Raw genomic sequence first — 25,854 nt, 5'->3', positions numbered from 1 at the left:
TGCTTCCTTATTATTAATCTAGCAGAGAGCTTAACTTTTGGGAGTTAACAAGGAAATATCAGCAAGTGTGCTTTATGTAATCTCCTTTAATGGCCTATCAATTAGGCAAATGACTTTATAACTCAGAAATTAGCTACGTGATACCCAAGGGATATTAACAGACTGACCCTCTCAAAGGTCTTTCAGGCCCATAAGTCACATCTTAAGAAAAGCACAAAACAATAATGCACAAAATAGGAGACTACCAATTCTGATGCAATAATACATTGTTTTACTGCACAGTCAACATCAAATTTTAATTATGCACAACAGGTAACAACGACGAAAGTAAAAGCATAAGGCTTCAGGCCCATCAGAGTTCAAGTTTATACTTAGAAAGTGCCAGAATGAGAAAAATGAAAATTTCACACAAAATTGCATAAATTCAATAATAAATGATAACCCAATTGACCTGGCTTTCTAATTTGAACTGCATGCCAATCCTAAAAATCATACTTGTAAGTTAAAAATAATAATAAGTAACACAGTTTTCTTTTCATAATGTTTGCAATAGCAATGCAAAAATATTGTTGTCAATTTTGATGTAACATTACATAATAAATTATAGAATAATTATCACCAATCTTTGATTATTGACAATAAATAGCATGGACATGTAGAAAATTTGATTACCATTCGGCTTCATGTCCATGGGAGCTCCGAGTCCCACAATGAATATGCCAAAAAGATAAGGAATATTTCACTCAAATGTATAACTTCCAGAAAAAGAAGCCAATTAGACTGCTTTCCCAACTCATTCTGCATTTTAGTCCTGTGTTTCTTTTTTAAAGGTTTGACAGTCATAACACGGTTTTCCCATAATGCTCATCATAGCAGCAGCACCAAAAATTGTGTTTTCTTCTATTTTGATGCAATATTACATAATGCTTAACAGCATAATGACCATCAATTTTTAATAATAGAATATTAGTAACATGGACATTCAGAAAACGTGACAAGCAAAGGTCTTCAGGATCATGGAACTTCAAAGTCACACCTTGAAAATGCCAATAAGTGAGAAATTAAATTTTCACAAAAAACTGTTAACTGCCAGAAAAAATTACCAAACAGACTGCATTGCCTACTGAAACTGTATTTTAGCCCCATGTTTCTTTCCTGTAAGTTTGAAAACAGTAAGTGACATGGTTTTTCTTAAATGGTCATCATGGGAGCAGTGCCCAAAATAGGGTTTTTTTCAAATTTTGATGCAATATTACATAATGTTTAACAGCATAATGACCATCAATTTTTAATAATAGAATATTAGTATCATGGATATTCAGAAAATCATGCTGATTTTCGAACTTGACCTGCGGATTATGAATATTCATCAGTTTTGTAAGTTTCAAGCCAAAAAGTAAAACGGTGTTCCACTTATCGTGTTATCGGTAAAAGTGCACGACGGCGATGACGGCGCCGACGGCGACGACGACAGACGCAGATGATGGCTATATGTACAGACACATCTGTGTCTGTACATAAATATACATGACCCTGTAGCATAACAGTTTTAATAAAAATAAGATCATTATAAGTAGAATAATTACCTGACAAAATGTCCTGTTCTGGTTTCCTCTCTGGACGTACCTCTGTATGCACGTGATGGGTATGGTGTTCAACGTGAAGGGTTGTTTGTTGGAACGATAAATTTTGTTGAACTTCGTTATGGTAGATTAGCGTCTCTTGTCGTTCACACAAATCCTCCAACTTTGCATACATATGGTCTAATTTCACAACCATATTTTGCATCAACCTTAGCATTTCCATCTCTTCCAGAAAGCCACGTAAGATGTATATTTGATAGGACATTTCCCTCTCAGGTTCAATTTGTTTGTCTTTCAACTGCTGTATCTCTGTCGGAGTCAACACCCCAAGGCGTAATACTGCACTGGAGATGGTGGTCCACTTCTGTTCAAAGTCACTGAGACTGATGTCAGTTGATTCACGATGAGCAAGTGAATTACGTTCAAACTTGAGAAGAATGATGTCCTGCATGTCTTGTGGGGCACCTGTAGCTTTTGCTGGAGTATCCCAAATTGGGTCGTTAGGACGAATTTTCCCCACTTGGAACTGTCGAATTAATAAAAAGATGAGGGTGATGTCAAATTCCTTCAAATCAGGCGGCTGATTACTGGCAGGGAAGATCAGATCGTATTGCCTCTTGTTGATAAGTCTTTTGCACCCATGTCTTCCATGATGGAGATTGTCAATGTGTGTCTTGTTTGTAGTGAAGAACTGCTGTGGTGTCTGTCCACGTAGTATGTGGTTACGGAAGTAATTTCTGATTCCCTCTGTTCCATGGTCAATGAGAAGACACCCTAACTTGGCGTAGTACTGCATCGTGACCTGAAATACAAAGTAAAGTAAAACTTGAGATATAAAGCTTTTTTTGTAATTAAACTCAAAAAATAAAACTCTTTGATAATTTATAGAAAACGTATTTTTTTATAGTTTGCAAAGAGCACCGAGTGCATAGAGGTTATTGTATATTAATAAGTACTAATAAATGTACATTTTAATATCTGTGTATCCTTGAGTATGCAGTTAACGATTCTATAACATGACTGAGCAGACGAAAACTACAATAATTAAACATGACCCACTGCAGAACATCTCTCATGTTGTCTTTTCATTAGGAAATATTCAGAAGAAAATAATACTGCATTGTTAACCTTTACAGATGCATGCAGTCATTTTTTGTCACAAAAACCAACCAAATGCCAGCATATAGTTTCAAGTAGTATAACTAAGAGAATTACCAAAAGGCATTGTTTAATTTTACCCCAAAATGATGTTTGAACGGATTTTTCTGCTGGCATTCTAAGCTGTATGTCAAAGGGGCAGGAAAGTAGGTTAAATTTACAACCAAAAATTTAAAGAAAGGAGCAGTCTAAAGGTCTTTTATGGCTGATCGAGTGATCTATTCAGTTTATCCCTTGGCAAGTCAAATTTATTTGAGTCATATAAGAATCTAGTAGAAGTGGTTTACATGCGTTACTTAAACAGCAAAAAAGATGTTGTTTCTTGCACTAAACATAAAAAAAATTTCTACATGGGCGTTTCATTTAAACAAAGAAAACATTCTGGTTTTCAAGGATGAACAGAAAAAACACTGCACTGTTTAACTTTAAATTGACACTGTTTTTCTTGCCCTACAGAAAAGTTTCCTTTACATATCATGTTGATGTTTCATTTGAACAAGGTAAAAGACTGATTTTCAAAGATGAAGGGAAATATACTGCACTTTTTAGCTTTTAAGAAAAGTACTGCACTGTTAAACGTTAAACAAAAAAGGTTTGATTTCTTGTATTTCAAGAGAAAAATACTCTTATATTTTACATTGAAAATCAATGGTCGATCGAGAAAAGCCATCTTTAAAATCGGTTAGAAAAATACATAACTGTTTACTTAAAAGAGAAATAAATGTGACTTCTTGTATTTCAAGAGAAACAAGGCAGCAAAGCTGTCAAATGTACAGACAAAAAGCAGGAAATAACTATGCACAAAATAGGCTACTGTCAATTCTGATGCAAAAGTACATTATGTTAAACTGCAAATTCAACATCAAATTTTAATTATGCTCAACAGGTAATACCAATGTAAGTAAAACGTGTAACAAGCATAAGGCTTCAGGCCCATGGGAGTTCAAGTTCACACTTTGAAAATGTATAACTTCCAGAAAAAGAAGCCAATTAGACTACTTTTCCAACCCAGGCTGCATTTTAGTCCTGCATTTCTTTTTTGAACATTTGGCAATCATAAGTAACATGGTTTTCCCATAATGGTCATCATGGCAGCAGCACCCATAATTGTTTTCTTCTATTCTGATGCAATATTACATATTGGTTAACAGCATAATGACCGTCAATTTTTAATAATAAAATATACGTATCATGGATTTTCAGAAAATGTGACTAGCATGGGTCTTCAAGCATGTGGAACTTCAAAGTCACACCTTGAAAATGCCAATATGTGAAATATGCTGAAAAGTGAAAAAAAGCATGACTTCTACAATAATGGCCCGATCATGCTGATTTTCGAACTTGACCTGCGTTTTATGAATATTCATGAGCTCTGTAAATATAAAGCCCAAAAGTAAAACTGCCTTCCACTTATCGTGTTTACAATGAAAGTGCAAGGCGCCGGTGACGGCGAAGACAGACGCAGGTGATGGCAATATGTACAGACACATTTTTGACACATCTGTACATATTTACTGTACTGTTTGAGAACAGTAAGTGACATGGTTTTTCTTAAATGGTCATCATGGGAGCAGTGCCCAAAGTAGGTTTTTTTCAAATTTTGATGCAATATTACATAATGTTTAACAGCATAATGACCATCAATTTTTAATAATAAAATATTAGTATCATGGATATTCAGAAAATGTGACTACCAAAGGTCTTCAGGCCCATGGAACTTCAAAGTCACAACTTGAAAATGCCAAAATGTAAACAAGACAGCACTGTTCTGAAATGTTTTTGTTTTCCATTTATAACAATTTTTAACATAAAACAAAATTAACAGCTTACTGCCATTTTTATATGATCAACTAAGAAAATTGATGAGATGGGAAAAATATTAATAGAGCAGTGTTAAATGTCCAATTTCTTCCATTCTGAGATTCTGAACATAGTGAATGATTGAATCTGACAAACTGCAATGATATGAGTTTATTTCCACTTTTGAAACTTTATTACACAATACACGATAACAAATTAACCATCATTTTTACCAAATCAACTAACAATGTTATAAAGATGCAGGAAATGTCAAACAAACACTTTTAATATCTTATTAATTAAATAATGAAACTGTTAACATGCCTAAGAATCGAATCTGAGGAAATGTGAAAAAACAACATAACTTCTAAAATAATAGCCCGATTATGCTGATTTTTTAACTCAACCTGCGTTTTAGCAGGATTGACCACTCCTGTGAGTTTAATGACAATTGGCCTATCTGTTTTTCGTATATTGTGTTTACAGTGTTGCATATATGCTGAAAAGTGAAAAAAAGCATAACTACTGAAATAGTGGCCTGATCATGCCGATTTTCGAACTTGACCTGCGTTTTAGTAAGACTGATTACTCCTGTGAGTTTCATGACAACAGGCCTATCGCTTTTCCTTGGAATGTGTTAACAGTGTTGCATATATGCTGAAAAGTGAAAAAAAAGCATAACTTCTACAATAACGGCCCGATCATGCTGATTTTCGAACTTGACCTGCGTTTTATGAATATTCATCTGCTCTGTAAATATAAAGCCAAAAAGTAAAACTGCCTTCCACTTATCATGTTTACAATGAAAGTGCACGGCGCCGGGGCCGGCGATGACGGCGACGACAGACGCAGGTGATGGCAATATGTATACAGACACATCTATATATATATATATATATATATATATATATATATATATATATATATATATATATATATATATTTACTGTACTGTTTGAGAACAGTAAGTGACATGGTTTTTCTTAAATGGTCATCATTGGAGCAGTGCCCAAAATAGGTTTTTTTCAAATTTTGATGCAATATTACATAATGTTTAACAGCATAATGACCATAAAATATTAGTATCATGGATATTCAGAAAATGTGACTAGCAAAGGTCTTCAGGCCCATGGAACTTCAAAGTCACAACTTGAAAATGCCAAAATGTAAACAAGACAGCACTGTTCTGAAATGTTTTTTTTCCCCATTTTTAACAATTTTAACATAAAACAAAATTAACAGTTTACTGCCGTTTTTATATGATCAAATAAGAAAATTGATGAGATGGGAAAAATATCAATAAAGCAGTGTTAAATGTCCAATTTCTTCCATTCTGAGATTCTGAACATATTGAATGATTGAATCTGACAAACTGCAATGATATGAGTTTATTTCCATTTTTGAAACTTTATTACACAATACACGATAACAAGTTTACCATCATTTTTACAAAATCAACTAACAATGTTGTAAAGATGCAGGAAATATCAAACAAAAACTTTTACGTATCTTATTAGTTTAATAATGAGACTGTTAACATGCCTAAGAATTGAATCTGAGGAAATGTGAAAAAAATGCTGAAAAGTGAAAAAACAGCATAACTTCTACAATAATGGCCCGATCATGCTGATTTTCGAACTTGACCTGCGTTTTATGAATATTCACGAGCTCTGTAAATATAAAGCCAAAAAGTAAAACTGCCCTCCACTTATCGTGTTTACAAGGAAAGTGCACGGCATCGGCATCGGCATCGGCATCGGCGACGACAGACGCAGGTGATGGCAATATGTACAGACACATCTGTGTCTGTACATAAAAATTGGGAAAATGCTTTCAGTTCAGGTCGTTTACAGTAGCGAAACGCGTTTTCTCCTTATTATATATACAGTTACCAGTATACAGAAATGTGATCTTACATGTACATGTATGAACAGATCTGTGTGAATAAATTACACCACGAATTGGAAACGTACAAATATAAAAACAAAGGGAGATTCAGCAAACCCTATGGTCCTGTCACATCATCCCGTGACCTTTTATTAAATAATGACATGGATCTAGTGACATGCAACTAGAAAATGTCGCTAGGGCCTCGTCCTATATGAATAAGATGTGAAACCTGATAGAGGCCCCTTTATTGTTGAATGTAGGATGTTCAACCAGCTTTTCTGGTGATGAGGTGACCAGTCCATTATTACCTAGTGCAAGATAAAGGGTGAGACCAGAATGTCGGTGAGTTCTTTGCAACTAGCAAATGCAGATTTTATTTTGTATTTTCTATCTTCCACAAGTAAACTCCCACCTCTACCTAATTTAAAAGTCCTTTGTGAACTCACCGTCAATTTTTTCTGGTGCAATAAAATCACAGCTAATTTGGAATCTAACTGCTTCTCTCCCAAATGTCGTTTTACAGGGACTAGAATGATTTGTCATCTAACTGCGCAATATCTAGTCATGTCAGTGGAAAAAACTGCCATGTCAATGAAACCCCTAAACGATAAACATAACCCAGCTACTAAATAGCCCTACAACACAGCGATCGATAGCAAAGTAAATGACAAGCGTTTCATTTCCTTTTCAAAAAGCATATAAGAAATAAGTACACTTGTATATTTGTATATAAGTACACTTGTATATTTGGGTTATGACAACAGCCTTCGAGTTGACAATTATTTTGATCCTGTAAATAAACCTCATCTATGTTAGACAGGTGATGCTGGGCACCTGCCTGGTTTTTAAGTGAGGAAAATTTGGTTGTCGCAAGTTACCCTTCATTGACCTAAATTATTGTAAAAAAAAAAGAATTGTAAACTTATTTTTTTCTGCCCTCCAGATGAGGCATGGAAAGTGGAAATATATCGGAGCAAGGCCTGCCAGTTTATTGACATCACTAACAGATGCTGCAGAAGTTGTTAAAAAGAAAAAAAAAACAAAACAACAACACCTAATTGCTGACAGTGCCATCATTCAGAGCCCTAGCCCTTGTTAAAATGAAAAGTTTGTAGCAATATTGTAGCAATATTTCCGCAAACTAAAGATTGCGGTAAAGAGAATGCAGGAGTTTGCAAGAAAAAAAAAAAGGTTGTCTCACCTCCAGTTTCATATGCTTTTATTTATAAATGATCACATCACAGGTGCAAGTAGTATAAGAAAAACCCGGACAGTTCTTAAAAAGGATTGGCCCTGAATGGCCCTCTAAATATATAGTTTTTTTTTCAAAAATAAAGATAATATGTTTTTTTACTTCACTAAAAATGAGATGTTTATATTGGTTAGAATAGTTGTTGTATACACAAGTTGTTGAAAGGTAGGGGTTTGTTTTAGTTTTTCATTGGATGAACAAAAAGACGTGCGTTATTATTGGTCTATAGAGAGGCGACACGCGGCTTAGTTGAATGCGTTACATAGAGGTAAACAAACAAGGGTCCGCTAACACACAGGTAAGACTAATGTAATATATAAAGAGAGGTATGCAAGCCAAATACTTATAATATTGTGATAGTGAGTGGTTCGCAAACACTCAGTAAATTGACTTTGCCTTTTATTGAAGTAAAATGCATTTGAATGATCGACTGATCAGCATTGAATGAATGACACTATGAACCAGGTAGTGTTATATAGAAAAGCAGTATTGTTTACTGGTCAAGCAACATGTTGTAGTGGTCTATACGCACACTTGGATGAAATATCTGTGGGGTTTTAGGCCAAGACGCACTTAAACGCCGCATTAAATACTTTTGATTCATCTAAAGCCGCCCGACTCTTTATCCCTAAATAAACGCCTTGGTTTACAACATGCAAATCACTAATGCAGGTGGTTAGTGTACATAAACAATCTGTTCAGAGCGGGACCTTTTGTAGCTGCAACCATCACTTCATACCATTTTTTTTTTTCAATTCAAAGTTAAATATGGGAGTATTCTCCTCTTTAAAATAAAATGAAAATTTTCTCTTTGAAGTTAGCATTTTACCGATTTAATGTCACACATTGTAGTTGTTTCTGGCCATCTTTGAACATAAGTGTTTTCCTTGTTAAATTTAAAGTTAAAATTTAAATACGTCTTTAAAATTATTCTGCTTTAAAAGTATAATTCCCATGCTTACGGCTATTCTGCCTTCTTCAGGGACAAAGATTTAACCTATGATTCTTATTTATAAGATCTATGCGCCGATTTATGATTTACATTGTCTGATCTGTAGAATAGTGTCATATGTAGAAGTATTTTTTTCTCCTTAATACAAGAAACAACAGTTATTGCGTCTGTTTAAAGTTGAACAGTGCAGTATTTTTTTTCTGTTCGGCTTTGAATACCAGAAAATCTCCTGATCAAAATAAAACGCCAATGTAGATGTTTTTTTGTTAAATATAAGTCAAACAGTGCGGTATTTTTTCCTGTTTGACTGTGAAAATTAGTGTTTCCTTGTAAAAATGAAACACCAACATAATATGCAGAAGTATTTTCACCTTTAGTATAAGAATCAGCATATTTTTTTTTATTCAAGTTCAACTTTTTTTTTCTGTTCATCTTTGAAAATCAGAAAACGAACCGATGAAAATGTGCCACAAGAAATTTTCTACACAAGATCGCATTAAAACAGTGTAGTTTTTGTCTGCTTAGTCATGTTATAGAACCATAAATTCAAGAAAACACATGTCATATGGATGAAATGTACTTTTATTAGTATTCTTCATTTCTATGCACAAGGTGGTAATTGACACACTCTCTGTTACAATGACCATCACATCTAATGTGCTAACTGTTGAGCAGGATTGACTTTAGGTAAAGAGCAAAAGCTTGCCAAGGTAGGTATAACACAAGTAGAGTTATGTAATAAGCTTTCACGTCGACCTTGTAAGTTGTTATGATCTGCAAACATGCGTCTGTTACACACCATTCTGTTGGATTAACAACGCGATAAAATAAATGTACATATTTTATGTATCCGTGCTCAAAAGTTATTGCTTTTAGATAAAATCTCAGTCACATCCAACATTTAATGTGACGTATAGCAATTTATTATCACCATTTTACCGTTGTGAGCAAACCTCTGTTCTAACTTAAACTAATCACATTAACCAAGAATACAATAAACATTGTGCAAATACGTTTCCTAAACATAAAGTGTGTGAAGTTAATGAGTCAAACTATCTATGGATTGATCATTGGGTTGTAAATGGAGATTGTCTGATAATATTTTCAGATGATTTAACTGTCACTATAGGAGGGTTTGTGTAGGTTTATGTCACCTAAACTTATAACTTTTTAATTTCTACACAAGATTGAGCTGTGCTTCACAAAACTTTCAATTAGTCTGTGACATTCTTCAGTAAACATTATTTTACTTTATTCAAAAAATTTCTGACATGAGGATGGCTTCTCCCCATCTAGCACTCCGAATTACATAGGTGAAAATGTAATATAGAGTTAATGTTAAGATCGTGCTCAGCTAAAGATGTCATGTTGCAGTTTAATGTGAAATCTTGTAGTTATATAGTAGTTAACGAGTTGAGTTTTAATTGCCCTGTAGTCTTATGATTCAATACCGAATTATAGTTATATTCCTACGTACCGGTGTGTAAGATAAATTCTTAATAAAGCCTATAAATCAAATCTACCTGTAGTTGCAGAAGAATAAAATCACAAGCAGTAGGCCTAAATAGATATAGAACTCGTAATTAAGTTGGTCCCAGATAATATGTTGGTAATGCTGGTAATTGATATTCAGGAAGGAACTTGAGAATGCGGAGGGATTAAGTAAAGAATGGCATGAATAAGTGGAATGTATTGTATTCTCTTCCTCGCGTAGCAACTATAGTAGGAGACAATACCATCGTTACGCGTTTATATGTGCTACAATAGCAACACTTTGAATAACGCTAAATGGCCAAAGGAGTATTTGTGTGTATTACTTGAGCAAACAGAACATGCCTGGACATGATCTTGAACGCTATGTAGCCGAAACCAGGCTTATCTCATCTGACCGGTAATTTGTTTGTTGAACAGCTGATTTCATTTGAATAAACAGGAACATGCTTGGGCAAGCTTGCTGAATGTGAAGAAACAAGCCCAGACGTGTGTATATAGCTCGTTATATAGCTGGGACAGACCCCTGTGAAGTTGATTCCTGGTTCCTTATTCCTTATTCGGTTACTTATTCAAATGTGAAGTTGGTTACTTATTCCCGGTTCCTTATTCGGTTACTTATTCAACTTTTTTATGTTTTTTTTATGATTTTGATGCTAGAATACCTGTTTCATCATACTAGCACCCCCTCTTCATCTAGATGACACCCTAAAATTGTTAAATATACCAATAAAAACACAAAATATAACCCATTCCTTATTCAAAAGTCCTGTTACTTATTCGGTTACTTATTCCTTATTCGGTTACTTTTTTCCAAGGAGCTTAGGCTCTGACGTCATTGTGACAATGATCATCCGTGGACTTGCTGCCTGCTGATTGGTACACTATGACATGATTCCCATTTAAATCCATAAAATATGAGATCAAAAAAGCACTTAAAGACTAACTATATAAATCCAATGATGCCCATTTTTACTATGACGCCAGAGCCCAAACCTCGCTTTGAAAGGGGATTCCCCACCCACATGACTAACTATAAACCCACAATAAAATCCAAAAGACAAAAGGAGATGAATTTAGGAAATTCTTTGTAATTCAACTTCAGGTTGATTAACAGTATTTTGAAGAGACAAGAATATACAAGCAGTAGATGAATTAGAAGGGTGTGAGAAATTAAGTGTATAAACTGCAAATAAGGCTATGTTACAATAGTAAAATTGATAAATAAACAGTATTTAATCAAGGGAAGACATAAAACCGGTTTTAATTATTGATTAAAACGGAAATTGATGGCAGGTGACTATGAAAGGAGAGGTAGTATAAACCTGTTGATGATTATGGCCGCCTATGGGCGAAATCAAAAGGGCGCCCGTACATTGAAAATATGCACGGTGTAGATTTTCTCGGCTCTAATCTTCCCCGTGCATGCCATCTTAACGGCATTGCACAAATAACATTTTAATCATGATATCTCTCAAGCGGTATGAGGTCAATAATATGGCACACCGCATTCGGACAATTCAATACCTGATTGTAAAATTTTACTGACTGACCTTGACCCCAGATGTAAACAAACACAGCTGGCGATGATCTGTCAAAAAGAACAAAGTAGCCTAGCAATGGATGACGTTTCATGATTAATTCTCTGTCTCGAGAATAGTAAAATAAAGTAACAGGACTTTTGAATAAGTAATGGGTTATATTTTGTGTTTTTATTGGTATATTTAACAATTTTAGGGTGTCATCTAGATGAAGAGGGGGTGCTAGTATGATGAAACAGGTATTTTAGCATCAAAATCATAAAAAAACATAAAAAAGTTGAATAAGTAACCGAATAAGGAATAAGTAACCGAATAAGGAATAAGTAACCGAATAAGTAACAGGACTTTTGAATAAGGAATGGGTTATATTTTGTGTTTTTATTGGTATATTTAACAATTTTAGGGTGTCATCTAGATGAAGAGGGGGTGCTAGTATGATGAAACAGGTATTCTAGCATCAAAATCATAAAAAAACATAAAAAAGTTGAATAAGTAACCGAATAAGGAATAAGTAACCGAATAAGGAATAAGTAACCGAATAAGTAACAGGACTTTTGAATAAGGAATGGGTTATATTTTGTGTTTTTATTGGTATATTTAACACTTTTAGGGTGTCATCTAGATGAAGAGGGGGTGCTAGTATGATGAAACAGGTATTCTAGCATCAAAATCATAAAAAAACATAAAAAAGTTGAATAAGTAACCGAATAAGGAACCGGGAATAAGTAACCAACTTCACATTTGAATAAGTAACCGAATAAGGAATAAGGAACCAGGAATCAACTTCACCGGGGTCTGGGACAGGGCTTATCCATACAGCATACTACAGCTGCGAACAGTACAAGACGCACAGGCAGTAGAGGAAGGACCAATTATTCGATAAATATTTAAGTTTTGATACAAGGTAGGTTCTTTTTTATTATAGCAAGGAATAGAAAATCAATGTATGTTTAATTTCTATAACTAGCATTTTTTCCAGGCAATGTGTGGAATAATAGTTGATTATAAATTATAACCTGAACATGCACAGCGTTAAAAAAAACTTAAAATTAAGTAAAAACTTATACCTCAGATTGTTCGTAGTTAATAATTTAGAAGGGGACTAAAATTAGAGTTGAAATGAAAAAACGTTCAAACATAAAACGTAAGTTTTGTTTCAACAACAGTTATAAGTTAAAATAAAATAAGCAACTTATGTAAGAATGCTTACTGGTCATAACGATTGTTAGGATTTATTTTCAACTCTGCTGTTAATCTTTAACCTTTTAAAAATATTTTTCCTCGGACACTTAAAATTCTGTTCATGTACAATGTAGCTCGCTTAAGTTTTTTTACCATGGAGATTTTTATGTTTTGATCTGTTAAGATCATATTACATTTGTTTTGTTGTCAAAATTAAACATTTGAAACCACAATCAGTTTTTATATTTTACAAAACTCATTATATAATTTTAGATCAATTTTATTTATTCATGCTTTCGAAACTGCATTTTACATTTCTGTTGATATTTAGACCCGTTTTAACACTTTAAAATGTAATGTGGCATACCCGTACGACGTGTTATTTACACGGTGGTGAAGCGATGCAGTTACACAAAACACCTTTGAGCCCAAGCAAGATACACATTGTGTTGATTGCATATTTTTTCAAAACTCGACTTTGTGATATTAGTTATGGTGGTCACACGAACTATAAATACCCTTTCGGGTTGAACTAAATAGTTGCAGATACTTATACATTTTTAAACTTGGTTTTGCGATATAAATATAGTTCTGGTAGTCACACAAACTAAATACCCTATCGGTTTTTCGAATTAAACTAAATTCGAATTCTCTTTTTATTACTTGTTTTCTTGGTTGAAGCCTGGGTCATATTCGTAGTGTTAATGCTTAGTCACTAACGTGGCCTTTAGTTCTCAACTTCTTTCAGACTTCAAGCTATCCCTTGCTGTTTAGGGTGTGATTGAAATTTCCTATTTGTAAATTCTGTCTCAGCATTTGATTGAGGGGTAATGGTCTATTTATCTTCGGGTGCACTCTTTTCATTGATCTGCTCTTTTCGATTATGTCAACGGCCCATGCGTATGTTGAAAATATATCAAGCAATGCTGACAAGCAATTATATTTTGCCATGTTGTGATCACCCACTTGCCATTTATCGTCAGCTTGAAATCGCTTCCTTGTTTGTGCACCTCGTTTGGCTAATAACTTTTTAATTTTGCGTGCATCATGGCTCAGTTTTGTCGTGTTTTCTAGACTAGCAGGGTTATGATAGAGTTTTCCTGGGTCTTCTCCCGCGTGCCCCTTACTTCTACGGTTCTTTTTATCAGTGTGTCTTCTTTTCATCCTTCCTATTTCAACTGTTTTGCGTAAATGAAGCTCACCTGTTCGAACACTGCATTTTTAAAATAGAGTGTATGTTTTTTGAAATGGTGTTACGGGGTTTCCGTCTACTTCATCAAAGCCTATGTTTAAAAGTGTTTTCACTGTACTGGGTGTGTAGTTTGGTTTCTTTTCATGTGCGACAAACAACTGTACCAATTCGTGTCTATTTTCGGGCGTCAGTGAAACATTTAGTGGATTCTTCAATCTTTTTTCTACTGTATTCATAGTACACTGTGGACTGTGGCGTTCATGCTCAATGTCAGCCGCATCCCTCAATGGGTCCCAGTTGCTAAGACTGACCCGACAATTAAAACAAAGGACCGCGTCGTTTGTATTTCGGGCATTTGGGTCCCTGTAAAACCCACTGATGGCTAAAGGTATAGGATTGATTAATAATTTGCCAGGCCAATTTAGAAAACTCAGAACTCTATCTTTTTCCCTACAATAAGGCACTTCAAAAAACAAGGGCTTGTCTTCGGGTGCACAATCGGTGAATACTTCACTGTCATCCATTCTTTAACTGTCTGATGTAACTAAAACGTTTGTTTTAATACTCTGTTCAGTAACCAATCAGAAAATATCTGTTTTTAAACAACCAATCAGTATCGTCTTATTACAATCAATCATAAAACATTAGAATGAGTGACATTCTGCAGTTACATGTTATTTCAACCAAATGTTCACAAGCACATCTATTTTTAGATATTATGTCATAATCAATTAATCAAATTGCAGTATCATATCATTTCAACCAATCAAATGCCTCAGAAATAAATCTAATTTTAGAATGATGTCATAATCAACCAATAGGATTGCTCCTTGCAATATATAGATCATTTATTTTTGCATTAGCCAATTATATTTGAGTGCATAGTTCTATATCTGGTATGTATAACAAGTTATATATTCATTGCAGCAACCATGGTCTACACATGCAAAACATGCCAGAAAACGTTTCTCCTGAAGAAGTATCTGATCCGCCATAAAGGTGTTGATCACGGTTTTAAAACCCACGAATGTGATATCTGCGGGACAAAATTCAGTCGCCTCGATCAACTTAAACAGCATCGCATCAGCCACAGCACTGAAAATGCCATTAAATGTCCTACTTGTGGAAAAGGATTTGGGAACAGAAGCAACATGCTTCGTCACATGCGCTTACACTCGACCAGACTAAAACAACCGACCTTAAGATGCCCCGAGTGTGCCGAAGTATTTGCCACCCCACAGGGCCGGCTAAACCACCAGGCTGAAGCTCATCCGCAACCAGGGCCCTCGAACAAAAGAAAAGCAGATTCTCAATCCAGCATCGTTCATAAAAAACTACAAATGGGGTATGGCGCTGCGAATATCCTTTCCCCTGATCCAGTCAGCATGCCTGAAGATCTTCTTCCTCCTGATACTGAGCCTGTTGTACGCGACGCCTACATGCAACATTGGAGTAGCATCCGCACTCGATTCTCTAGGGGAAACAAATTACAAGACTGGTACAACTTTCGGTTGACTTCTATTAACCCTGACGATCTTCGAGAAGGGTTAGCTGCCGTGTTTAAAGACCAAAAGACTGTCTTTAAGCTGAATGTGTCTTACGGATTTTTTTAAAGAAACAGCGAGACACGGGAAATACGGTATTATCACCCCAGCAGCAACAATCACTGTTTCCTTGAAGAACCGTATTTGATCCAAAACAAAGACGATCTAGACGGCTTTTTCGAGCGTATTACTGTCAGGGATATTTTGGAGTGCGCCCGGCAGGAGAGACCCAACTCCAGATGGATAGTAGAGATGATCACTAACGTTACGTTCTACGTGACCAAGCTAGTAGGTCATCCGATCGGCAGCGCTGGCCTTCTACCGAACTTTATCTCCAACAACAAGGGTTTGGTCGCACTGCAAGGAGATAAGAATGGTTGTTATAAAGACAATTTGTGCGTTTTCCGCTGCTTAGCCTTGCACAGGGGGTGGCCTGTATTTCAACTAGAAAAAACCACTAAACACCTTTTTGAAAAATACAGAGCTGAGACCAGGTGCAAGATAAAAGGATTTGAGGGTGTGTCGCTCAACCCACTGGAGCGAGTTGAAAAGCTGTTCGAAGTCAACATAACGGTATACGAGCTGCAGGAAACAGAAGACGGTGCGACTTTTGCTGAACTTGTGCGTCGATCGCTGAGTGCGAACAAGGAAACCATGTCGCTTAATGTGTATGAAAATCACTTTTCGTACATACGTGACATGGGGAAATACACTCAGTCTTTTTGCTGCTCAAAATGCAACAAAATGTTCAAGCACAAAGGTAACCTACATGCTCACGAACGGACATGTGAAGCTATCGTCGAGCACCGCTTCCCTGGAAAAGCTTACACACCCCAACAGACAATATTTGAACAGTTGGAAGATGAAGGCATCGTGGTCCCCGAAAAAGACAGATATTACCCATACAGGGCAACCTTCGATATTGAGTGTCTGTTGCCGAAACATCAGCAGCCTGGTCACAGCAAAAAAACTTCACTTGGAAAACGAACACCAGTTTTTGAGTGTCAGTGTGTGTAGCAATGTACCCGGGTACACCAAACCTGAGTGCATTATTTCCAATGGTGAGCCATTGCTAGCTGTGCAACGGATCATTGATACGTTACAAGACATAAGCCGCGCAGCCGAAACTATTCAAAGACAAAAGTTTACTAGGGTGTTTGAAACTCTAGATGAAAAAATAGAAAAAGACTTGGAAAAGAGATCAGAAAATGAAAACAGCGAGGACGAGGGAGAGGATGAAAACGAGTTGAAAAACAAACATTATTTATCAAAACTTAGTGGTAAATTTAGCAATTATTTAAAGGAGTTACCCGTTTTAGGGTTTAATAGTGGACACTATGACTTGAATGCCATAAAGACGTTGTTTTTCCCGCTTTTGTTAAATTCGGAAAAAATACGCTTTGTTGTAAAGCGGAACAATAACTTCATGGTGCTCAAGTCGGATAGGTTGAAAATCTTAGATATTAGAAATTTCTTAGCTCCAGGGTTTAGTTATAGTCAATTTTTAAAGGCATTCGAGTGCCAAGAATCCAAGGGGTTCTTTCCTTATGAATGGATGGACTCCCTAGACAAACTTGAGTGTGCAAGTCTCCCTCCACGCGAAGCATTTTTCTCACAGTTGAAACAAAATGACATAAGTGAGGAGGATTATGCATTGTGTCAACGCGTTTGGCATGAAAACCACATGCAAACAATGCGCGACTTTCTCACCTGGTATAACAACAAAGACGTTGAGCCGATGTTGGAAGCAGTGACTAAAATGTTCGCCTTCTACCTTGAGAGGGGTATAGATATGTTTAAAGATGGTATTAGTGTACCAGGTTTGACATTGAAGTACCTGTTTCAAAACGTAGGAGACGCTTATTTCACTCTTTGTGATGACAAAAACAGCGATCTCCACTACCTCCTGAAAAATGCCATCGTGGGCGGTCCCAGTATTATATTCCATCGTCACCACGAGAAGGATAAAACCTTCATCAGAAAAGCCACTCTAGATGCACCAAAGCTCTGTAAGAAAATCATTGGCTACGATGCTAATGCTCTTTACTTGTGGTGCTTGATGCAGCCTATGCCCACGGGGACGTTCATACGTAGACACGAAGTGTCTGGGTATAAACGTGAATATTCCCATCCACGTGGGAGAGAGGCCACGATGTGGTTAGACTGGATCGCCCATTCAGATGGTGTAAACATCCGACATCAGTTCAACGGCACTGAAAAACGCATAGGCTACCTCCCCCGACTACCTGTCGATGGATTTTGTCGAAAAACGAAGACTGTGTATCAATACCACGGGTGTTATTTTCACGGCCACCGTTGCCACCTTAATCAAAACAAAGATGGCACCTATAAAGTTATGAATGATACCAAAAAGGTTTCTATGTCCTCACTGCGAATCCAAACAGACAAAAATAGCGAATACATTCGAGAACAAAGGTATAATCTGGTTGAAATGTGGGAGTGTGAATGGAAAAGACTTCAACGGGACAACGTTAAAGTAAAAGAATTTGTAAAACAATACACACTCCCAACTGAGAACAAATATCAACTCAAATTCGACGATATTTTAGACGCCGTTCGAAATGATAAGTTGTTTGGGTTCGTTGAGTGTGATATAGAAGTCCCCTCTGAACTAAAAGCCATGTTTGCCGAAATGCCTCCCATTTTCAAAAACACCACGATTACCCGAGACGACATTGGGTCATACATGGAAAATTTTGCCCAGGAAAATAATATCATGCGCACCCCTAGAAAATCGTTGATCTGTAGTTTCTTTGGAGAAAAAATCGTTTTGGCCACACCCCTTCTTAAATGGTATCTGACCCACGGTCTTCGTGTCTCCCGAATCTATCAGGTTGTCGAGTACACACCTAAAGCCTGCTTCGAGTATTTTGGAAATGCCGTGAGTGATGCTCGTAGAGAGGGGGACAAAGACAAAACAAAGACCATCGTTGCCGATACCATGAAGCTCATTGGTAATTCTGGGTACGGTAAAACGGTTACCAATAAAGACAAACACCGCGATGTGCAATATTGCGGTGAAGCTTAGGCCTCTAGAAAGATCAACGACCCCAGGTTTCGGCGTTTAGATCAAATTGCTGAAAGCACATACGAGATCGAACTAAACAAAAAAGTCGTCAAATACGACTTACCCATTCAAATCGGGGTCATGGTGTATCAGTATGCCAAGCTGCGCATGCTAGAGTTTTATTACGATTTCATGCTGAAGTTTGTGGATCCATCTGATTTCCAGTATTGTGAAATGGACACGGATTCGGCGGACAGCTTAGAAGACGTTGTAAAACCTGGTATGCGTGAGCAGTATGAAAAAGAAAAACATCTTTGGTTTCCTCGCACTGATACGCCAGAGCACGAGGCCTTTGACAAAAGAAAGCCTGGATTGTTCAAAGCCGAGTGGATTGGTGACGGTATCGTTGGTCTTTGCAGTAAGACTTACTACTGTTACGGAGAAGAGACAAAATCCAAGTTCAGCTGCAAGGGTGTAAATAGGACTTGCAATACTATAGATAAAACAAAATATTTCGACGTCTTATTAAACAGAAAGAGTGGTAGTGGTATAAACAGGGGCATCAGGTTATTCAATAACACAATGTATTCTTACGTGCAGAGGCGGGACGCCTTCTCCTATTTCTATTGCAAACGTAAAGTGTTAGAAGACGGTGTGTCCACTGCACCTTTAGACATTTAATTTTACATTATTCAGCTATGTTCCTATCATGATCTATTAATCGTACTATAAAAATATTTTGTTTTAAATCATAAAAATACTGTTAAAAATGCTTTGAATTTTGTCACCAAAACACCTTGTGCTTAACAGATTATGTACACTTACAACGTGCAATACTGTTTTATTTGTTGTACAAACTAAGGTGATCATTTAGAAATAAAGGGAAAGCTTCATATGAATCAAAATAATATTCAATGCGGCTGTGCGTATAAACCACTACAACAGCTGCTTGACCAGCAAACAATACTGCTTTACTATAACACTGCCTGGCTCATAGTGTCATTCAATCAATGCTATCGTTCAAATACAGTTTACTTCAATAAAATGGGAGGTTTTAATCTATTAAGTGTTTGCGAACCACACACTATCACAATACTCTAAGTATTTGGCTTGCATACTGCTCTCTTTGTGCATTACAATAGTCTCACCTGACTGTTAGCGATCCTTGTTTGTTTACTATGTGCCGCATCAACTGAACCGCAAACAATGCCACCTCTCTTTTTTAGATCAATAAGTACAAATGCGGGTCTTTTTTGTTCATCCAATGAAAAACTAAAACAAACCCCTCCCTTTCAACAACTTGTGTATACAACAACTATTCTAACCAATATAAACATCTCATTTTTAGTGAAGTAAAAAAACATATTATCTTTATTTTTGGAAAAAAACTATATATTTAGAGGGCCATTCAGGGCCAATCCTTTTTAAGAACTGTCCGGGTTTTTCTTATACTACTGGTGCAAATTGTTATAAGTAGTGATTTTCATTCCAGATACCATAACAAACATAATTAGTGGTACAGCAAATATAAAATAGATAGATATTCATATTTTATACCACTCATTCACATTTTCACATTTATTACAGGTACCCCCTCAATATGTACATGTACAGGTACCCCTGCATATCCGATGTTGCACTGTGATTTTCATAGGATAAGAAATGTCCATTAAAAAAAAATTAAAAATTGACCACCAAATGTCAACAAATGTACACACATTAAGCATTAGATTGTGCTTCTTAAAGATGATTCGTCTATTAGCGTGTCACTCTGTGTTTACCGCGTACTGTAATTACCTTATGTAGGCGGCGCGACCTGCCTTCAACAAGGGTAACGGTCCGGTTTTTTGGGATATTGTCCCATTGTTCCAAAAGAGGGGGGTTGGCCTAGATAATTAGGGGTTTGGTTCTTCTTTGCATTGCACACTCTAATTCATGTGAAAGATGGTCAGTAGAGTTAATAACAGGGCTTAAGGATGGTTGTTCAATCCTCAGAACACTGAGTTTCTGCAACAAATCACTCAAGATACTAGAACTGTGCAAGTGCATTTCCGTGATGACGCCTGCAGTATTCATGAAATCACCTTTTGCAAGTGACACTTTTGGAGGGACATTTGTTGAGAATATTACAGTGAAAACCCCCCTCCAATAACGTTCTGTTCCGGAAAGAACAATGTACTAAAACCATGGGCTTCGAATGCTCTCCAAACGTGGAATAACTTGACACTTCAGGCAATATTATCCTGTATGCACCTTCTAAAAAGCATTCTGCAACATGTCTACGGGCCCTCATTTGACCATCGAAGGCATAAATACCTTGATTTTTCGCCAAAATCAACTTTTTCCTAGTGATGGTTGACCAAGTTCTGGTAGTCCTGGGTCACCGAACCTGACATTCTCAACTGATACCTCTCTCCATCTACAAGAAGTGACTTCAGGAATGATCCAGGCTTCATCATGACAGCACATTTACATTTTTTGCATTTTTGTCCGGTTAGTGATTTGTTGCGGAAAAACAATGGTTTGAGACGGGAGAATCCATCTTTGACTCCTGATAATAAACCTTCTGAACACACGTGGCATGAATTGAAGTTAGCAATCCAGAGGACCACCAAACGTCTAATAGGTTGGACCAATTCCGCCAAGCTTTTAAGAAAACATGGGACAATACCCCACAAATGATTTGAGGACCAGAAGAAAGGCTTAACAAACGTGGCCTTCAACGAGCACACCCTAATGCTTAATGTGTGTAAATTTCTTGACATTTGGTGGTCTTTTTAATTTAAAGGGCATTTCTTCACCTCTGTGTAAATGGCAGTGAAACATCGAACTTGAGGTGGTACATGTCATAAATGTGAATAAATGTGGACAACTTCACCTCTAGTTTATGTTTTCTATACCATTATTCACGTTTGTTATGGTGTCTGGAATGAAAATCACCATTCACAGGAATTAAGTCTTGTGATACGAACATCTATAAATACATTACAAGCACATAAAACTGAGGGTGGAACAATCCTTTTGACTATTGTTGCATTGCTGCAAATTTGCAGCAGCCCTGATATTTTGGGGAGTACAGTCTTTTATAAGCAGTATTATGTGCACACCGATGCTGATCGGGGAGGGGGTCCAGGATTATTTGACGGGGGTGCAGTTCTTCGGAATGCCAGGCTGCGAATGAGAAGCTGACCCTCGCCCTCTGCACCCCACCCCCCTTGGTCTGGGGTTCAGGCCCGCTGAATTTCCTCGAAAAAATTTGGTATCTCAGAGGGCAAACGGAACCATTTGGTACGGTTTAGAACTATGATTCAACTAGTCAAAATTCCAATTTCAAGAGGGCACTATTGGATTTTTTTCAGAAATCGAAGGAAGATCAGGATCCCCTCGACACCCCCTAAATTCGCCATTGATTATGCGAAGCAGATTTTACCAACAAAAGCTCCTCTCCCGGGTTTAATTTCGAAGAGTAGTGGTACTATTACATCTAGAAAGAGATGTAGGGCCATATTATACAGTTTGAAGCCACACTGTACTTAAACAGACGCAGCTGGTTGCTAGAGAGGAACGTGAGGAATAAGAAGGAGCTAACTCCGAATTACATAATAAGCAGATGGCTAACGTTTCCTTTCATTTCATCAAAAGCCGAGAAAAACAAATGACCTTGACATCATGCGTGCCACCATTGTTTTTCCCTTACTCAGTTGATGGTAAAAATATTGTAATTGTATAAAGGTCCTTGGCGAACTTACCCGAAATTCACCCCGTTAACAATTGTCACAAAACCCCTGCTCAGATAAATTGGAACCTTCCGCCTTCTCGGGTAATATCGTTTAACCCGTACTCAAAAGGCTTGCTAAATAACTGCGCAATTATAGTCACAGCAGTGGAAAAACCGCTAGATCAATAACAGTAAAAAAAAGTCCCGTTACCCAGAAGGCTCAGGACAAAGCAGTGGATTGAATAGCACAGGATTCAAACGACTGCGCATGCGCGAAACGTGCGCTGTTTGAAATGAACATAGAATTTTCTCTACTTCTATGAAATGAACAAGTTGGTGAAATTGACAAAGCCTGCCGGTGTTTACCGTCTGGTTGATTTTATTTCATTACCTCTCTGGTGTCTTTTTGAAAGTTTATATAAGAAATGTTCTATTGATTTTATGTTGTAAAAAGTAAATCCGTCTGAATTCCTTAGAAAAACATTTATTTTACCTTCATTTTAAGGGGATTCCCATTGTATTTATAGTGTTATATGTGGCCCCAATGGGGATTTTCACACCTCCCCCACTCTTGATTAATAAAATTCTTCATCTGGAGGATTGTAAATTATATTGCAAAATACATTGAAAATCGTAGGAAGGTTAACTGCAGATAATGCTTCGAGGATATTCTTAACAGTGGGGGAACTCGGCCAATATAAAATTTTTAACTTCGTTTTACGATTTTGGAGCGCCTGTTCTAATTTTTGAAAGCGAGGCAATGGAACCAAACAATGCGATACAATTTGTAATCTCGTAAAAATTGCTATTTTTACATAAAGGTCATAGCATGGAGTACATCGAAATGCGACTTGTTTATTATTATGATCTTAAATAATAATTAATATAAAACAAACGATATAATACGTTCTTAACGTTAGCCTATTTATTAGCTTAATTGATTTTTTTTTCGTATTTGGAGATTAAAAACACAAAAGTTGTCTGATTTCATATCGAGGCACTACGTTTCGTTCGTGTGCTAGATTGAATAGGATGTGTTTTATTTCACCCTTGCAAAGCACACTGAAGTTTGTATGCTTTGTTTTTTAGCAGGACACGCAATGAAAACATGAAGACAATAAACGTGTAAAGATCCAGCCAACAAAAATGTGTTTCACCGTATTTCTCACCTACATCTTTCCCACTTTTGTTACTCGAATAGCATGGTTAGCAGGGAGTATCAATAGCCCCTTTTAACCTTATAGCTGTTAAAATAGGAATATACATTTGTTATGATAATGACATTTATAGAATACATTAAATATATAATGTCTCCGCAAGCGCTATCCTCACATAGTGTCCTAGATGAATTGTATTTGCCGGTTTGTAAAAATTTATAGTTATTTTTTCCCCATTTTATGTTTTCGTGTTTGCACTTATACTGTACATCAGAAAACATAAAACATCGGTCTTAACGCCTAGGCCTATAGGGTTTCATGTTCCATGCGGTTGCAGACATGTTCCCGAAAGTCGATGCATGACGGCATGGATTAAAAAAGTGTAGTTCATCTATAGATTACGAAAGGGTTGAAAGAACAACATAATAATAATAATTGTAGCCTATTTTTTAAGTCAAGAAAAAATTTATGATGTGTGGAAATTGGGACTTTCCAAGCAAAAATATCCCAGCAACACAAAAATAGTCTAGTTGAAAGGCCTCTTCCTAATTCAGTTGATAGTGAAATAAATTGATAAAGATCTTTGACGAACTTACCAGAAATCGTCCTTGTTGCCACACAACCTCAGCTTAGATAAGTTTGAATCTTTCTTCTCTCCCTAATATCGTCTGAATTGAACACGAACGACTTGTCAACTAACAGTTAAACTGCGCAATTTAACGCCGTAGCAGTGGAAACGGAAAAATCAATAACAGTCAAGAAAAGTCCCGTAACGCAAAAGTCCCTGAACAAAGTAGTGGATTGAATAACAAGTGTTTTATTCCCCCTTGCAAATCACATAGAAATGGGTAAATAGTTTGCTCTTTGCTATGAATTCTTACAAAGAGCAAATGTGTATAAAGATAAAAGGGAAGTTTGGCCCATTTTTCTCTTATACCTCTTTCTTAAATTCCTCATCTAAATATAATGGATACAGGGACTTTGATTAACCCCTTTTAATCTTAAAGCTGGAAAAATATGGGTAATTGTTATAATTGAATTAACACGATACTCTGATGTTGACTGCCTATGATCCATTCATCGCGCTGAAAGTGTAGTTAATCAACATACATGTACATGTATACAGAATTAATGTCTTATGTTGCTCTTATCGAGTATTGATTATGAACGAAAATGGACTCTGCAAAAGACCGCATTCCATATTCATAATTATGTTCACAGTTTTTTTCCTGCGTCATTCACAAAGACGTTTTCATAGGCCTGTATATCATATTGAAACAATTGCCCTGCATCGAAACCTTTCAAGAATTATAACACTGACGTGCTCCGGATTTTGCTTAGATCAGTATATTTTCCAATTTTGCTGTCTTGTTCAATATTGTATATTCTGTAACATGACTACAGTGATGTAGGAATGGTGGATCGCAATAATAGTTCATTTTTAACATTATTGGTTCATGAAATTTTAGGGTTGAGATTTGTCCCCTTTGTGTGAAAGCAACATTAGAAAGATGCGGGACCTTTTATGAAATGATCATATACTGAATTACGGGAAATGCCGGTGGAAAGGAAAATCCAGAAGTGGGGAGGGGTCTTCCTTTCTAAGCATTAATTTCCTGTAACATACCATCTCGTTTTCATCCAGTCTGAGAAAGAAGAGCAGGCTGCCCGTGAAGCTGCCGCCACAGCTGCTGCTGCTGCCCTGCCCTCTACTGGGCCAGAGTACAGCCAGGAACAGTGGACTGATGCCCCCACCCCTGGGGGAGCCCCCGCCAAGGTGGCTGATGTAAGTCTACCCCAGCTGGTTATATTTATTACAGTTAAAAGTTGGTAGGTACATTTTTTAGAAAGACATTCTGTGAACATTAATTGATGGCGGGATTGGATTTGTCTAAGATGTGTTTGGAGAATGGCATTAAAATTGAGATGATAGTCCATACATTCATAAAATATCAATTTTGGTGTGATGTGTACAAGAGTCAATTTTTTTAAAGTGAGATGATAGCTTAGTGATAGCTATTTTATTTGTAGTAATTGTTTCACTTAGGTAAGTTAAGTAGTATCTGAAGTAGTATCTAGCAGCAACACACTCATTCAATAGAGATTTTCAGTATTTATCAAATGTCACCAGTAAATGCTCAATAATAAATATTTTGACATTTATATTCTCCACATTTGATCTGTTACCTTAGTGGTCCACTGAAGGTGTTCCTGCAGCCCCAGCAGCTATGTCAGGTGGTTATGGTGGAACAACAGAGGACTGGTCTGCCACTAATGATGATTGGTCTGCACCCACTCAGTCAGCAGCAGGTACTGCCCCAGCCCCTGATAACCAGTGGGGAGGGGCTAACACCACTGAGAACTGG

At 36.7% G+C, this 25,854-nt stretch overlaps 1 protein-coding gene across 1 annotated transcript in view; it reads right to left on the bottom strand.

Moving 5' to 3' along the window:
* The window catches only part of LOC147763324 (uncharacterized), a 31,023-nt gene extending 6,842 nt beyond the window's left edge, over window positions 1-24,181 (bottom strand). Inside the window, exons 1-2 of the mRNA XM_087004713.1 lie at window positions 24,085-24,181; window positions 1,587-2,385 (exon numbers count right to left, since the gene is read on the bottom strand). Of these exons, the coding sequence (XP_086860839.1) occupies window positions 1,587-2,379 (793 nt within the window). The 5' untranslated portion in view covers window positions 2,380-2,385; window positions 24,085-24,181. The remainder of the gene's footprint in view (window positions 1-1,586; window positions 2,386-24,084) is intronic.
* Between the last annotated feature and the right edge of the window lie 1,673 nt (window positions 24,182-25,854).

The sequence above is a fragment of the Lingula anatina genome, chromosome 2 (genome assembly GCF_051362555.1).
Source record: "Lingula anatina isolate TDL-2025a chromosome 2, LinAna3.0, whole genome shotgun sequence".
NCBI classification, from domain to species: domain Eukaryota; kingdom Metazoa; phylum Brachiopoda; class Lingulata; order Lingulida; family Lingulidae; genus Lingula; species Lingula anatina.
Note: the sequence above shows the minus strand (reverse complement) of the source record. Positions and strands in the feature narration are given on the sequence as shown.